Source organism: Trichomycterus rosablanca, chromosome 5, assembly GCF_030014385.1.
Source record: "Trichomycterus rosablanca isolate fTriRos1 chromosome 5, fTriRos1.hap1, whole genome shotgun sequence".
Classification (NCBI taxonomy): domain Eukaryota; kingdom Metazoa; phylum Chordata; class Actinopteri; order Siluriformes; family Trichomycteridae; genus Trichomycterus; species Trichomycterus rosablanca.
The window spans coordinates 41407775-41425553 of record NC_085992.1 but is presented as its reverse complement, the minus strand read 5'-3'; the positions used below and the strand labels follow the sequence as shown (position 1 = coordinate 41425553).

General features: G+C 43.1%; 1 protein-coding gene across 1 annotated transcript in view; it reads left to right on the top strand.

Moving 5' to 3' along the window:
* Nucleotides 1-17779, top strand: part of LOC134315286 (zinc finger MIZ domain-containing protein 1-like) — a 212268-nt gene that overhangs the window by 177812 nt on the left and 16677 nt on the right. Inside the window, exon 4 of the mRNA XM_062996373.1 lies at nt 8079-8198. Within this exon, the coding sequence (XP_062852443.1) occupies nt 8130-8198 (69 nt within the window). The 5' untranslated portion in view covers nt 8079-8129. The remainder of the gene's footprint in view (nt 1-8078; nt 8199-17779) is intronic.

Here is a 17779-nt window from a genome sequence, read left to right as displayed (position 1 = left end):
CGTCCTGCCTCTGCAAACCCCCTGATGTCTCAAATGAAGTGGGATTGTATGTAAGCCTGTATTAACGCATTCATTCTCGTTTACTAGGACATTAATTCCGGTCAGGGTTGAGGTGCATGACACACCCATTCACAAATCCAGGGCCAAATTAGGGCATATTGATGTTTTGAGAAGGTGTAAGGAAACACCTCCTAAACTCCTCTCTTCTTGTCATTCAAAGTGAATAAGAACTAAACTCAGTTCTTCAGTACCCATATTCCTGTGTGACACCCACTCTACCAGCCATGTCATCTTGCCCTTTTGCCCGGTCTAGTGTGCATTCTTGATTTGCACCCAGTGTTTTCAGTTGGCACCATGTTCTTTTTGACTTAGATCAGGATGAAGTGAAAAAAGAAACACGTTTTATTTATTTTATTTTATTTATATATAGTATGTAGTAACTTCACTTAATGACTAGGACTAAGGGTGTCATTTACATTTACATTTGCAGCATTTAGCAGATGCTTTTATTCAAAGTGACCTACAATTCAAGCAATTGAGGATGAAGGGCCTTGCTCAGGGGCCCAACAGTGGCAACTTGGCAGTTGATCTTTATGTATGGACTTACACTATAGGGACAAAAGTATTAGGATACCTGATCATGACCTTGTTGGACATTGATATTGAATTGCTTCATTTTACAATTGTAGCTTTACTATCATTCACTCCTCTGTGGAGTGTGTCTGTGGGAATTCGTGCCCACTGATACTGAAAAAAGAAAGCCTGGCTTGCAATTTCAGTTTAATTCATTCCAAAAGTCTTCAGCCGGGTTGTGACCAATGCTTCGTGTAGGCAACTGGAACTCCTGGGGCATAATCATGCTAAAAGAGAGAATGGGGAATCCCTAAACTGTTGCCATAATGTTACAATTGTTCTAGCAGATCTACATTGTGTTAGATTTACATTGCATTTTACACTTTTGGTATTTAGTGGACACTAGTAGTAACATTCCACTGTGGCAGTATTCTTGGACTAATGGAATATGACTACTGGCAAAAATGCCCTTAGCATATCTACATGTTCTAAGCAGTAATTGATTATGTATTAACACTTCTTGTGTAAATTAACATTATTCTCTCACAACACTTTTATCCTAAGCGACTTGAACTGGGACCCTAATTGCTACAACTGACCCACTACCACTGACTTAAGTGCTGCCAACCTAGTTTAGTAAGTTATCTATATTTAGGGCTGTTTCAGTGTTACGGATGTGACATTTGAACTTATATTGATATTGATATCCTTCCTGCCAGCACAAGCCTCACCTCAATAAGACACTTTGCAAATATATTGTCATGTGACCTTTCAGGGAAAACTCAGACCAATATTCTAAAGTGAGATATTAGTATATGTATCACATTCTATGTAGCAGTTTATCAGTCTGATAGATGTGACATGTGCCATGAATTTTTAGACGTTTGAAGACAATGTAATGCATAGATTCAGACAGATGACAAATTAAGGGCAAGACCGGAATAATAAGAGGGGGGATGAGTGCAGATACTCCCAAACTGGTGTACAGAATAAACTGTGCCTGGTGTAGAGCAAAAAAATGCAGATACAGAGTAAAAAAGAGGTGCTGCTGCAGCAGGTGAGCTGAGGAGCTGTGTCCCAAATTTCACACTAATGTAACACTGAATTATATATATGCTTTGATTTTTAGGACACATCAGCTCTGTTTGGTTTGTATGCATTTTAGATTTAAATAAAAGCCAGTGCTTCACGCTGAAGTGTAACGTGTTCTCTGTAATTTAGTGTTACATCATTCATAATACTGGCTTTTTAATTGGCTGGTTTGAGTGACTCAATAACGTCCTGATAGGTTGTCACAGGTATCTGGAGCCATGCTGACCCACAGCTACTGAAGGGGGCGTGGAGGAGGAGCGAACACCCCGATTAAGGTGGTCCCACAGATGCTCAATTGGGTTCAAGTCTGGGGAATTAGGGGTACAGGGTGGTACATGGAAGTCTTGGTCTTGCTCTTCCAACCAGTTTTAGACATTTCTAGCTATGTGACATGTCACACAGTCTTGCTGGAAGATCCCATCCGCCCCAGGGTAGACAATTTTACCCATGTTACTTTTACCCATGACAGCAACAAGGGACATACACTATATTGCCAAAAGTATTCGCTCGTCTGCCTTCACACGCATATGAACTTGAGTGACGTCCCATTCTTAATCCACAGGGTTTAATATGATGTCGGCACCCTCTTTGCATCTATAACATCTTCAACTCTTCTGGGAAGGCTTTCCACAATGTTTAGGAGTGTGTTTATGGGAATTTTTGACCATTCTTCCAGAAGCGCATTTGTGAGGTCAGACACCGATGTTGGACGAGAAGGCCTGGCTCACAGTCTCCGCTCGAATTCATCCCAAAGGTGTTCTATCAGGTTGAGGTGCAGGCCAGTCAAGTTCTTTCACACCAGACTCGCTCATCCATGTCTTTATGGACCTTGCTTTGTGCACTGGTGCGCAGTCATGTTGGAACAGGAAGGGGCCATCCCCAAACTGTTCCCACAAGGTTGGGAGCATGAAATTGTCCAAAATCTCTCGGTATGCTGAAGCATTAAGAGTTCCTTTCACTGGAACTAAGGGGCCGAGCCCAACTCCTGAAAAACAACCCCACACCATGGTTTACACTTTACACTTGGCACAATGCAGTCAGACAAGTACCGTTCTCCTGGCAACCGCCAAACCCAGACTCATCCATCGTTTTGCTAGACAGAGATGCGTGATTCATCACTCCAGAGAACACGTCTCCACTGCTCTAGAGTCCAGTGACGGCTGCTTTACACCACTGCATCCGACGCTTTGGTGATGTAAGGTTTGGATGCAGCCGCTCGGCCGTGAAAACCCACTCCATGAAGCTCTCTACGCGCTGTTCTTGAGCTAATCCGAAGGCCACATGAAGTTTGGAGGTCTGTAGCGATTGACTCTGCAGAAAGTTGGCAACCTCTGCGCACTATGTACCTCAGTATCTGCTGAACCCGCTCTGTCATTTTACGTGGCCTAACACTTTGTGGCCGAGTTGTTGTTGTTCCCAATCACTTACACTTTGTTATAATACCACTGACAGTCGACTGTGGAATATTTAGTAGCGAGAGAATTTCACGACTGGACTTCACGACTTGCACAGGTGGCATCCTATCACGGTACCACGCTGGAATTCACTGAGCTCCTGAGAGCGAGCCATTCTTTCACAAATGTTTGTAGAAGCAGTCTGCATGTCTAGGTGCTTGGTTTTATACACCTGTGGCCATGGAAGTGATTGGAACACCTAAATTCAATGATTTGGATGGGTGAGTGAATACTTTTGGCAAAATAGGGTATGTACAGACCTATCGCACACCTTATATACACACCAAGCCAGCTCAAGAAACTGTGTATTTTGATTGTTTAAAAGAAGTATAAGCTGGTAAAAATTGCTTAACTAAATATTAAAAGACGTGCACAGATCCTAAAATGTGCAAATATTGGTAATATCGTTAAAGTACAGTAGTAAAGTAACACTAGCATAAAATATGCATAGCATCAGGTTACAGTGCAAGTATTTGGTAATGTGCATGGACATCGAGTACACATGTGCATTAAATAACAGTTAATACATTTCCATACAGCAGAACAAATTGCAGATAAGCCAGATGTCAGATTTGTGATTGAATAAATTGAGTTGCTGAGTTGTTTAGACAAAAATTGGCTCATAACAGGCGTGAGCTCTGTCTAGACACCAATCAAGGGAAGCTCTGAGCACCCTGGAGTGCACAGGACATAGGAAAAAGACTTGAAAGTGATTTTTAAAACATACTCACGACGGTTTAATTAAAAGCCTGACTTTACGAGTAATGCCAGGCTAGGCAGATCCTAAAATAAACTTGCTATGTATTTAGCGTGTGTGTGTTGAATAGCCAGCGTTATAGAGCCGATGCACGCCTGTCATCCCGCATTACCTTATACGCCTAGCACTTCATTAATGAGCCTGTCGTTACACTGATAACTATTTCTGCTTAAGGGCCTTAAATGCGGTGTGTTCCGGCACACGCTGAGCACCCCGATCGGATATACAATCTGTGTGAAGCGAGCTTTATCTAGCCTCGGCAGGGTGCATGCTGGGGGATTCTTTCAGCAGCCTGCCTGTTTGGACTGAGAAAAATGTTTTAAAGACTGATGGCGATAAGCCGGGTGGATGAGGGATGAAGTCCTGCCTTTCCCTTCTCTGCACCTATTAATCGGACCTCGCGACCGCCTCCAGTCCGCGCTGGCGCGTGAGTTACAGCGCCGCGTCAGGCAGCCTGGATTTATACGGTGTTGAATGGAACCGTAAATCAGCCAGCCGGGCAGAATTGATAACCTTGAATGGAAGGCATGATACCTTTACCACCGTGTAATAGACATGCTGATGGGATGCAGGCTACACACACGCACTACATGTCTTCTTTGTAATATCTTGATTAAGTGTGGGGAGTTTTTGGAAGGTCCAGGCCGTCCTGTCCTGGTTTGCCGCCATTGGTATGAGTTCAGTGATTTGAACCTAACGTATCTATAACAGAGTGGGCTGGAGACTGGTAAACCAAAGACGAGTTAACTTCCCAGCTATGCAAACAGTAAGGTGACTCCGCTAGCATTTTTGCAAGCTAAGTACGACAGGGCAGATCCTGTTCATCTCCAGCAGAGCTGATGGTACGTCTGTAAACACTCTGTCCTTGTTATATAAAGCTGCACGGAGTTGATTTAGTCTGGGCTGGATGATACGAGTAAATTATCATATCACAATTAAATTATTAAAATATTTGGGTTAAACTGTCTAAGCTCTTGCAAATTGCAGGGGAAAAATGCTAAATCAGAATTTAATTGACTAACTTGTTAGAAAAATGGCATTTAAATGTATAAAATAAAGAATTTTAAGTCTACCCATTTACCTGTATCCTTACTTTTGCAAAACCAGACTTGTTTGATCATACATTTTGTTTAATTACATCCAAATAGTATAAAATAAAGTATTTTATTACCATTTATCAGATGTTTTACATTTACATTAACTGCATTTAGCAGGGGCGGCACGGTGGCTCTGTGGGTAGCACTGTCGCCTCACAACAAGAAGGTCCTGGGTTCGATATCCAGGTGGGGCGGTCTGGGTCCTTTCTGTGCGGAGTTTGCATGTTCTCCCCGTGTCTGCGTGGGTTTCCACTGGGAGCTCTGGTTTCCTCCCACAGTCCAAAAACATACAGTCAGGTTAATTGGAGACACTGAATTGCCCAATGGGTGTGTGTGTGTGTATGTGTGTGTATGTGTGTGTATGTGTGTGTATGTGTGTGTATGTGTGTGTATGTGTGTGTATGTGTGTGTATGTGTGTGTATGTGTGTGTATGTGTGTGTGTGGAGCCTATCCCAGCTTTTTAAACTCGTCCTTGCGGCCATTGAAAAGCTTGGATAGGCTCCTGCACCCCTCTGTAACCCTAATTGGATAAGCGGTTAAGAAAGTGAGTGAGTGAGTGAGTGAGTGAGCATTTAGCAGACGCTTTAATCTAAAGCAGCTTACAACTATGACTAAATACAGTTTGAGCAATTAAGGGTTAAGGGCCTTGCTCAAGGGCCCAACAGTGGAAACTTGGTGGTGGTAGGGCTTGAACCAGTACCTTACCTGCTGAGCTACCGCTGTCCTATGTAAGATGTGAAGATGTGAGGTGTTTCATTCACAACACCCATTTACAAAGGTCATTCAATGACCAGCCATTCCGGAAAGAGTCCATTTGCTTTCACTTCTCATATTTTTAGTTAGTTAAAATTGATCAGATTTGTCTGTTAGTGCATTGCTTCCAGTCTGGCTGGGCGCTCTACAGACACATCTGGCTGTTGGAAAGACGGGGGAGGGCTATGTTAGGACGGGGTGTTACTTCTTTTTACCTTATTATTTACTGTAACAGTGAGTCTTATTGCCTGGCTGAAATACCATCACACTTGGTGGTGAAATACTTGAGTAAAGCGTTTTCTTCTGTGTTTTGGCTCAGGAATCTGGCAGTTGGTAAGACGAAGGTGGCCAATGGCTTTACACATCAGAGGGGACGTTTGCTAGCTATGGTTTACATTTATAATGTCTTTATTTAGCAGACGCTCTTATCCAGAGCGACTTACAGAAGTGCTTCCACAGTAAACATTTCCCTCTCTAGTTCAACAGTCCAAGGATACAAATCTGCCGAAACCCTGTTAAAACAAAGAAATAGGTTGAAACATTTTGGGTTTTTTGGCCAAATCTTTTTGATGTTGTAGAGGAGGGACCGGCATGATCTTGTCATGTTACATTTACATTTTAAGCATTTAGTAGACGCCTTTGTCCAAAGCGACTTACATTATAGTTACAGTATACAGTCTGAGCAACTGAGGGTTAAGGGCCTTGCTCAAGGGCCCAACAGCAGCAACCTGGCTGTGGTGGGGCTTGAACCAGCAACCTTCTGATTACTAGTCCTGTACCTTAACCACTAGGCTACGGCTTGCCCTATGTTAGCTACTTGAGTAGAGAAGGACAGCTGTCCTTCCAGGATAACACATTTTTTCGTACATTGTCAGATGGTTTGATCTGTGAGTTATTAAAAGAGATTACTAGGTCTTGGGTAGGATACAGTTATGTCTTGCTTGGGTGTCGACCTCCGCCCAACATCCATGACCGACAGTGTCATGGAAGGGAAAATAGGACATGTCTATATCAATAATAATAAGAATTAATTAATTAATTAAGATCTGAGAAAATCTGAAATGATTTTGTCTGTTGTGTTACTAACATTCTGACCTGCGGCATTTGGCCGTTGGTTGGTCACAGGTCATAGGAAAGTGTACCTCTCTCTGATCTGCACTTTAAAGCATTCTCCTAGTGTTACTCGCCTCAATAGTGTTATTTGCTACACCTGGGTGAAAGCTTTTAAAGCATATTTGGGACTCAGCTCAGGCCTGTGTCCTCTAACTCTAAATATCTAGTCCTGAGACCTGCTTTAGCTGCTGCATTGATTTAGTTTTGTTTTATTAATTTCTATATTATTATTGTGTTTATATATTCATATTTATTTATTTTAGTTCCTGCTTATGGCTCTTGCAACTGGGTTCATATTCTAATCATTTAATCATCTTACCAGCCCATGACAGAAGGACACAGGCAGACATGAAAACCAAAAAAACAGAACAAGCTGCTCACCACAGTAATCAGAGTTGGACACCATGACTCTTGAGACACTCCTAAGCCAGAAGTGCTTTGCCTTAGTCCTCCCGCCCCATCTATGAATCTTGGGCTCCCTGCATTTACTAGGAGGTTCCACAGAAATCCAATGGAGGCATTTGTAGCCGTTCCTTCCTTCTCTTCTAAGTACACTTTGAGTTGTTTTACTTATTTATGGAAAATTAGAGTATAAAATGATGAAAACCGTGGATAAACATTTGTCTCATATCGAGCAAGTCTTGGGTTCGAATCCCAGGTAGAGCTGTCTGGGTCCTTTTTGTGTGGAGTTTGTTCTCCTTGTGTCTGTGTGAGTTTCCTCTGGGTGCTCTGGTTTCCTCTCACGGTCCAAAACGTGCACTCAGGTCAACTGGAGATACTAAGTATGAGTGTTTGTGTGTGTGTTTGCCCTGTAATGGACTGGTGACCTGTCTGGAGTGTTTCCTGCCTTTCGTCTAGTGATTCTGATCCACTGCGACCCTGTATAGGATAAAGCGGTGGTAAAACAGACAATAAATGAGTGAATGAATGAATGAATGAATGAATGGATAAGTATTAAGTATTATACTGAGTAACAGTGCAATCACTGACACCTGACAATACACAGTATTTAGACACTTTGTAATAAGTGTAAACATATTTTAATACGTCTCCCTTGTTGACTTTATATTACATCACTCAGTTCTGTGCTTCTCTATTAAAAATAAATGTGTTCCTAAAATCCTGTGCTAAAGATCACCTTAGTGTCTTACAAAGCCTTGTTGAGACAATGAAGAGTTCACAAATCTTCTCTGAGGTGCTCCCTGACACAATCCCCACTTTGTCTGTCCATTTTTCAGAGAGAAGAACTTTAATGGCTTCCAGATAGAAAGTGAGAGACAGAAATCAAGATGAACTCGATTCCTTCGATGGACAGACATATACAGCAGACCAATGACAGACTGCTGTGTATCAAACAGGTAAGCGTTCACATCGAACATGAAGCGTGGCACGAGCTTTATGTAAACACACTTCGGTTATACGATATCCACCGTGTGGACACAATGAGCTGAAATAAAAAACTTTCCAAACAAACGCTCGTGCCAACACAACCTGCGCACTATATTTCTTTATTCTGTCCAAACAATATGCACCACTTGTCTGTACTTCTGTTGCAGCCCTACATAAAGAGCTTATACAAATATAGCCGGGCGCTGGCACGTGTGCAGTTGGTAGCCGAGCTTTCACGGCCGCTCGGCCTCTCCGGGCTGCCTTAAATGGCGATGCGTTAGCTTTCCAATTGGCCGGGCGGAGATCGGGTTGCAGAATGGGACCAGAGATGAGATCTGGGGGTCCCGTTCTGAACTGCTCCCCCCCGTTCCCGAGCATTCCTGAGGCCGTGTGTGCGACACATGACAACACGTTGGTTGTCTCTAGGAATGACAGGGATGGACACCTTATACAGGGACATGTGTCACGGGTCGATTACCTTTATCCAGCGTTTCTCACAGCAGAAATGTAGATCGTCTCGTTCCAATGGCAAGAGAACTACAGTTCACAAAAGCCAGCGCTGATTAGTGCTAACTCGTAGCACCTGAACGTTACTCTGTGCCGAGTCAGTCAGTACTCAGTCGGTAAGGTAGTTGACCATAAGGACGTTCGCTTGCTCCTTGCTTCATTTAGAAGAGTGCTTTTTGCGATAAGTAGTGCTTCTGTTTCCATCTTTGGAAGCCATTACCCTGATGAAAGTGAATCTTCTTTCGACTCGATTCTCTGTCTGAATCTGACTCGCGAGTCGATTCCTCACCATAACAAAATTTTCCCTATTTTTCTCCTCAGCTTAGACTTTGGAAATAAGCATTCAGGACCTTGGCTTGTGTGTTAGCTGATTGGTGGATTGAGTAGCTGGTTGGCTGACAGTGGCCGTGGGTCTTACCTAGGGCTTTTCCCTTTATTTAGTTATAGTGAGGTTCTTCTGCACCTTGGGTCTTGTTTCTCACAGCTGGTACACCTCTCTTGTATCCAACCACCAGTCCAACCCATTACAGACATGTACACAAGTTCACGGGTTTATTCATCATGAAGTGTGAACACGTCCGTACATCAATAATCCGATCCTGAGGAGTTATCTGATCATTCAGATAGTTATGCAAATGAACTGTCTTTTTAATATGGCTGTTGTTTAATTCTCAGAAGTCTGATTAAGCTAGCAGAAAGGGTGGCACAGTGGCATAGCTGGGAAAGAAGCTGCCACTTAGCAGTTCACTCCTCACCTCCAGTCATTAGTCTGTGAAAAGTTTTGCATGCTCTTGGTCTGTACAGGCTTTGCTTCTACCACCAATCTTCGGTGGGCTCCTTATATATGTGCCTCCATGCCCCATTTGCTGCCCAAATTTGGCAAAGGCAGAAAGACATGATTGTGTAACTGAGCCATGCCACCAATCTCTGGAGGGGTCCTTTCATCTGTGCCTCCTTACCTTATCTGCTGGCCTAATTTGGCAAGGCAGAAGGACATGGTTCTGTAATCTAGCCACGCTGCCAGTCTCCAGTGGGCTCCTTACATCTGCTTCTTCTTACCTCATCTGCCGGCCAAATTTGGCAAGGCAGAAGGACATGATTCTGTAACCGAGCCATGCCACCACCACTAATTTCTGGTGGGCTCCTTATGTATGTGCCTCCATGCCCTATTTGCCGGCGACATTTGGCAAGGCAGAAGGACATGATTCTGTGGCCAAGCCACGCCACCACTACCAATCTCCGGTGGGCTCCTTACATCTGTGCCTCCATGCCCTATTTGTCAGCCACATTTGGCAAGGCAGAAGGACATTATTCTGTAACGAGCCATGCCACCACCACTAAACTCCAGTGGGCTTTTTACATCTGTGCCTCCATGCTCTATTTGTCAGCCACATTTGGTGAGGCAGAAGGACATGATTCTGTGACCAAGCCAGGCCACACCACCAAACTCCAGTGGGCTCCTTACATCTGTGCCTCCATTCCCTATTTTGCGAGGCAGAAGGGCATGTTTCTTTAACTGAGCCATGCCACCAATGTCCACATCTGGTGGGCTCCTTACATCTGTGCCTCCATGCCTCATTTGTCAGCCAAATTTGGCAAGGCAGAATGACATGATTCTGTAATCTAGCCACAGCGCCGATCTCCACGTCTGGTGGGCTCATTGCAGATTAAGTCCCAATGACTTCATATAAATAGTACAGATACTTCCTCTCTAACGGAAAGTAAACACACGACTTCTCTAAGAAATCTGATTACTGACTCATTTAAACTCTGAGGTTTCTTATTATCAGATTACTGATGTGTAAATAACCTAGACAGTCAGATTACTATCAGATTTATCTCTTTATTCCGTGCAAGTAAACAGACTCAGTGTATGAGCTGATGGAGTGTTCGTCACATTTTATAAGCGTACAGATAGATAACCCAGAGCTCTACGTGCTGATTTTGATCATTGGCGGAGAGTTTGTTTATGATGAGTGCAGGTCTGACTCTGTCGACAGCTTTATGAGAGTGTTGTACATGACTCCTAAGTGTTTATAGTATTCGCGTTGTTGCTCTTGGCTTTTGTTGCCGTGCCCTTTCATTTATGCGGTGCGGATGCCAATTGAAATGTTTCACCTACTTAATTCATAATAAATTACATTACTAGCTTTATTAGCATAGCAGATTGTAGCTGATTAAACCACAATGACAAATGGCATCGATTGACACTCATTAATCACACTATGATGGCGCGTTTGGGGTGTGGCGGGAGTGCGCTGTATCAGACAGGACTGTTCTCCTGGTCTGTATCCGGGTGAAACTGTGTGCAGTTTGGTCTGGAACGCAGTGCCGTTTTGATCTGGGGTGTTGGCTACAGGTCTGTGTGTGCTTTTGTTTTAGTACAGCAGGTACAGCCTGATCTTGCCTGGGAGGCTGATACTCTGCATCTGATGGGAACCTTTACCCATCGCATGCTGTTTTATTTCAGAGTTTAAACCCCATTTTTTGTTGATTCTACAAAGAACAAACTGAAATAGGCCACATTTTAGTGCACACTTTTCCTTTTTCTATTTTGTTTATTCATTTTCTCCCAATTTTGTGTAGTCAGTTTGTCTTCCGCTGCTGGGGGATCCCTGATTGCAGTCGAGGTGGGTATATTGCTGCTCACGCCTCCTTCGACCTGCGTGCAGCCCTTAGCAGAACTGCATTCTGCACAGGAGCCTCTCTATCTGCCAGTTTCGAACCGAGGAGTGTAGAATATCCCTCTGTGCCACCTGGGCGCCTAGTGCACACTTTTCCAATTATTTGCTACATTTAACACATTGGGGGAAAATATAATGTAAAATATTAAATTTGCCATAATGTGCCACACTTTACATGTATTTTTTCCAGCACATAGGGCAGCACAGTGGCTTAGTGGGTAGCACTGTCGCTTCACAGTGAGAAAGTCCTGGGTTTGATTTCTAGGTCAAGCAGTCTGGGTCTGTTCTCCCCGTGTTTGCATGGGTTTCCTCCAGGAGCTCCAGTGTCCTCCAACTGTCCAAAGACATGCAAGTGAGGGGAATTGGAGAGACAAAGTTGCCCATGACAGTGTTTGACATGGGTCACCTGTAACAATCCTGTCAAGAATGTAGCCAAAGTGTAAAACGTGACAATAAAATTCTAATAAATAAATACAGAGCAATTATTCATTAAAATATGCATAGACTATAGAGGATGCTTGTATTCATGCTTATATTATGCAAGACAATCTATTAGCTGGCCGTCTACATATGATAAGTGAAAGCCTAACTGGAATGCCGTGCTGATGTACTGTATAGGTGCACTGGGTGCAATTTGGTGCTTGAAGTGTCTTAATTACAAAAACGTTCACTTAATAACATCACAGCTCTGGTGCTATTAGGATTAGAAGTCCATCAGACCATTATAAGACGCATGTCTGTGTCTTTCTGTCAGGAGAAACGTAAACATAACACCTAGTCCAACACCAGCTTAAGCTTTTTTAGGTGTTTTCAGCCATATGATACACCTTATTTAATTAAATAGTTTCAACAATTATGCTTCAACATGTTTTTCTGGTATTTTACATTATTCTAATATGAACAACACAATATTGACCATTGCACTGAAAATATAGGAGACAACAAACAATGTATTGGAGTTTTACAATGCTTAACCAGTAAAAAAAAAAAAAAAAAAAAGTTGGGACACGATGGAAAATGCAAACAAAAATGCAGTGTTTATTACATTTACTTTGTCATTTATTTCACCACAGACAGTATTAACCCAAGATATTTAATGTTTTGTCTGGCCAACTTCAAGAGAGTACGGGTACTGAACTGGCCTGCCTGCAGTCCTGACCTGTTCACAATAGAGGGTCTGTCTGAAGACTTAGTGAGCTGCCTTACTGCCTACTGCATACCAAGGCAGCTGCCTAAGTAGAGAGGATTCTAATAAGACATCAAACTTATATGGCAGATTATTTAGACACACTACTTAAAAAACAATTACAGCATTTTCACTTACTAAGCTAATACAGTTAGTCTTAGGCCACTCAAACCAATAGGCTGAGGTGACACAACCCACTAGCATGCCAGCTACCTTCTCCCTCTGTGTATCAAAAACAGTTAAACTGTCCCTGACAAGCCCAAATTTGCAAATAAATGACACTTGTGCACCTTTTTACAAATTTAAAAAACAATGAGAATTGATTTACAATTGAAAAGAACTCTGTTGGTTGCTCAGCATTCATCCGCCATATTTGAATTCTTTGGCGAGAGAAGTTGTGGCACACAGAATGCTGGGATTGCCTTCAGCTCTAAGGATGCCTTGTATGCTCCCTCGTTATTTAGTCAAATTATAGCTTTGAATTAGGGCACCTCAGTAGGCAGCATTTTAAGGATTCTAAGAATTTAGACTTGGCTTCTCCTCTGGAGCGTGTAGGATGACATAAAATGTGTCTATGTAGAAAGCTCACCAGGTTTTCAGACAGACCCTACTTCTTCCACAAGAAGAGGGTACGGGTACCGGACTGGCCTGCCTGCAGTCCTGACCTGTCCACAATCGAGAACTTGCGACAACCCTGTAATGTCCACTAATGTCCCATATGGAACAAAACAACATCTAAAACATTTCAACACTTGGTATCATCAGTGCCAAAACGTACTTTAAGTGTTGTGAGAAGGAATGGCAACATTACAAAGTGGTAAATGCTTTACCGTCCCAACCTTTTTTGGAATGTGTTGCAGGCCTGGAAAGCAGGAATTGATGTATATCACAAATGAAATGAAGTTGACCAGACAAAACATGAAATATCTTGGGTTTTTACTGTCTGTAACAGACATCCCAAGTGTCCCGGAAGTTCCAGGAGTCACCCGCATATACATAGCGGCTCCCTGATGCCCGCAAGTCAGATAAAATCTCCCGGAATCTAGAACGAGCGGCCAAGAGCGCACACACACGCGCGCGCGCACGCAGGCGACACAGACTTTTTTGCAGATCGCGTATTAAATTCGTTATCTGATATACAATCTAGCGCACTGTGTAGGGAACATAAATCTATGATCGAATATACAATCTAGTGCACTATGTAGGGAACATAATTAATTATGTAATACACTATCTAGTGCACTATGTAAGGAACACATACTTTCTAGTGCACTATGTAGTGAACATGAATCCGTGATCTGATATACAACCTAGTGCACTGTATAGGGAACATAAACCAATTGTCTAATTCGCTATCTAGTGCACTACGTAGGGAACATAAATTCATATCTAAAATACTATCTAGTGCACTATGTAGGGAACATAGGGGGTGGATGGGGTCCGGGTCCGGGGGTACCTCACTGAAATGAGTTTTTGCAACTTGGGATGTCTGCTGTAATGATGTCAAAGTAAATGTAAAAAACTCTGTGTTTTTCTATACTGTCCCAGCTTTTCTGATTAGGGGTTGTACTTTTTTGTCCCAGTGTTCCAAAACCTCAAAAAGACCATATCCCCCAGCTTAAAATGATCAATCAAACAAAGTGCGATCTTCTTTACCGACTGCTCTTGGTCTGACATCCCAGTCGGCCCTGCATGTTTGCATTGGCGCTTCAAACTGGATTCCATACCGTGTGTTGATACACGTCGATGTTTGTGAACACGATCTGCAACCGACACATCGATGCTTCTGCTTCAAAGAGCCAAACTGTTGAATCTGAACTGCTGGTATTGTTCACAGCGTTTTCCTCGGAGCTCTTACGGAATGTTATCTTGGATAATCAGCACAATTAATTTGGCTTGTTTCTCTTCAAGACCAAGAAGAGGAATCTCACTGCCTAAAATTAATTAGGGAAATATGGCAGAGCAACTCCATTTTAATTTGAGAGCCGTTTGCCATGCGCTGTAGCGGCGCTGAATTACTATTCGCGTGCGAGAGGAATACAAATGCGTAGCTGCTGTGCCACGCTCTGCTTCTAGAGGAGCCAGATGTTCCTGGTTCACATTCTGATACTGATTAAATGAGCATGCTCACTTAACATGGAGGCCCTCTTAGAGGTGATTGAAATTTCTTATTAGATTGGATATTCCTAAAATACCACATTTCATATACTTAAGAATTCTTCATGTACTTTCTAAAATGCACGAAGTTTACGAGTTTATTCGGCCGAGTTACATAGGACACACAGTAGGCATTCATTCAGTTCATTTCAGTAAGATCAGTTGACGAATCCTACACCAAATTATGCAAAAATGCATTAAAAGGTGCCCATGTGAGGCAGCAGGATATTCCACTAGCACACCAGCGCTGGAATTCTGAACTCTCAGAGTTCGAATCTCAGCTCTGCTATCAGTCGGCTGGGTGCTGCCTAGCAGGCGCAATTGGCAGTGCCTGCAGCAGACAAAATTGAACGCTAGTCTGCTGGGTGGGAATAGACTAAAAAAGGGCATGGTCTTCAACACTCTACAGAGGTGAGGGAACAGAGGTAGAGATCAGTGTGTGACTCTCCATGTGCGAGACTGGCCTCACACGTGAAGTACACCAATCATCCATAACATTAAAACCACCTCCTTGTTTCTACACTCACTGTCCATTTTATCAGCTCCACTTACCATATAGAAGCACTTTGTAGTTCTACAATTACTGACTGTAGTCCATCTGTTTCTCTGCATGCTTTGTTAGCCCCCTTTCATGCTGTTCTTTAATGGTCAGGACCCCCACAGGACCACTACAGAGTAGGTATTATTTGGGTGGTGGGTCATTCTCAGCACTGCAGTAACACTGACATGGTGGTGGTGTGTTAGTGTGTGTTGTGCTGATATGACTGGATCAGACACAGCAGCGCTGCTGGAGTTTTTAAACACCTCACTGTCACCACTAGACTCAGAATAGTCCACCAACCAAAAATATCCAGCCAACAGCACCCCGTGGGCAGCGTCCTGTGACCACTGATGAAGTTCTAGAAGATGACCAACTCGAACAGCAGCAATAGATGAGCGATCGTCTCTGACTTTACATCTACAAGGTGGACCAACTAGGTAGGAGTGTCTAGGTATTTAAAAACTCCAGCAGCGCTGCTGTGTCTGATCCACTCATACCAGCACAACACACACTAACACACCACCACCATGTCAGTGTCACTGCAGTGCTGAGAATGATCCACCACCTAAATAATACCTGCTCTGTGGTGGTCCTGACCATTGAAAAACAGGGTGAAAGCAGATTAAAAAAGTATCTAGAGAAACAGATGGACTACAGTCAGTAATTGTAGAACTACAAAGTGCTTCTATAGTGAGTGTAGAAACAAGCAGGTGGTTTTAATGTTATGGCTAATCAGTGTATAACAAATTACTCATCGCTGTAGCTAAAATTATTATTTAAAATGCTCCTACATAGTATGCCATTTGGACAGATTTGTCAGTAAAGACAACAAACCATGTACATCCGTGCACTTTCTGATGAATTTTAAGAATGTCCTAGTGAATGTAGCCTAAGTCAAATGGTGACGCCCTCTTGGTTGAGAGGTCATGTTTGGACAGTGTCAGCATGGCCGGGGGAAAGCTGGAGCTCTGAGGTTTGGTTGGAGCTCTCTGAACACCTGTGCTGTAAGCCGTGCCAGTCACGCTTCAGTGACCGTCAGTGCAGTGTGACCATCAACACATCAGCCAGCCTGTGCCACTAAACACTCTTAGTAGCTTTCAGACTCAAAAGGGTCTTTTTGTAGCAATGTACACTTCTTATTTAGGTTCTGGTATGGGGGTTCTTGGTTACACTAGCCCTCTACTGCAGGGGTTTTCAACCTGTGGGGCGCGCCTTGTCTGACCTGGGGGGGCGCGAGTGCCTGACCAGGGGGGCGTGGCATTACGAGATTTTCTTTTACTTCTGAAACTACAGCAATTCATTTTTCACCCACGGGAGACATATTTGATTAGTCTCACTGACCATGCTCACATGCACGTTTAATGTTATTCAGTTTAGTTTAAAAAAAAACTTTAAAATAGAGCGAACAGTGAAGAGAAACCGATGACCAAAGCAGCGAGTGCTGTTATAGGACGTGTGTGTGTCTTTAGGAAAGATGCCCTGTTCACAGTGTCGATATACTGTAAGTGATTCATGAGTCGATTCATTTTCTGCGCAGCGTAAGTTTGTTTTCTCAGTCATCTCTCCGTTTTTACTGTTATTAATGAATGTTGGTGTTTTAAATAAACACCAACTACTACAGAACTGTGACTCGCTTACCTTAAAAAGCTCAGGCTTAATTAAACTGGTTATTACCACAGAGCGGTAACTGACTCAGACTCGTTCTGCCTGTGGAGCTAATTGATGAACTTTTGACCATGCTTGACTCTGTGAAGTAACGTTTTCTGCTCTCATGTACATCAAAAAGCAAGAACCGCTTATGATTTACCAAAGTGAACCACGAATGTATATAATGTGCTCATAGAATCGGCTCTGATGGGATCGGGCTGTATTATTAGCTTGTCAGAAGCTTTCTCAATGTTTTCTGTGCGGTGGTTCACCAAGGGGAGGGGGGGGCGCAAGTGGCGGTTGGCACACAAAGGGGGGCGCGTGTCCAAAAAGGTTGAAAACCCCTGCTCTACTGTACTGCTGAGATCTGGGGATCCAGGGTTTGAATCTCAGATGTGCTACTGGCTAGTTGAGTCTGCATGGATATGACTGCATTGACCTAGCCATTGGAAACACACTTGTAATGGGGGTTATGGGGTCTTGCTTAGGTGCCTAACAGTAGCACTTGGCAGTGATGGGGGTTGAACAACCAACCAATAACTCAACCACTAAGCTACCGCTGCCCACAGGAAAATAAATAAACCATTACTTCATTTCACTTAAACAGCTGTGACATATATCATATGCCTTATGGAATTAGAAATGTCCCACTCCGATCAGTATCAGTTTTATTAGCAAAACCAAATTGTAAAATGGAATAAATTGCATCAGAACTTGAGTTTGTTAATCAGCTGTCGTTTGTCTTTGCTTAATGGAACATTGTTAAAGTTATTAGCAGGTGACTGGCCCATAAATTAGCACATTACAGGACCATGTCATTATTATAAT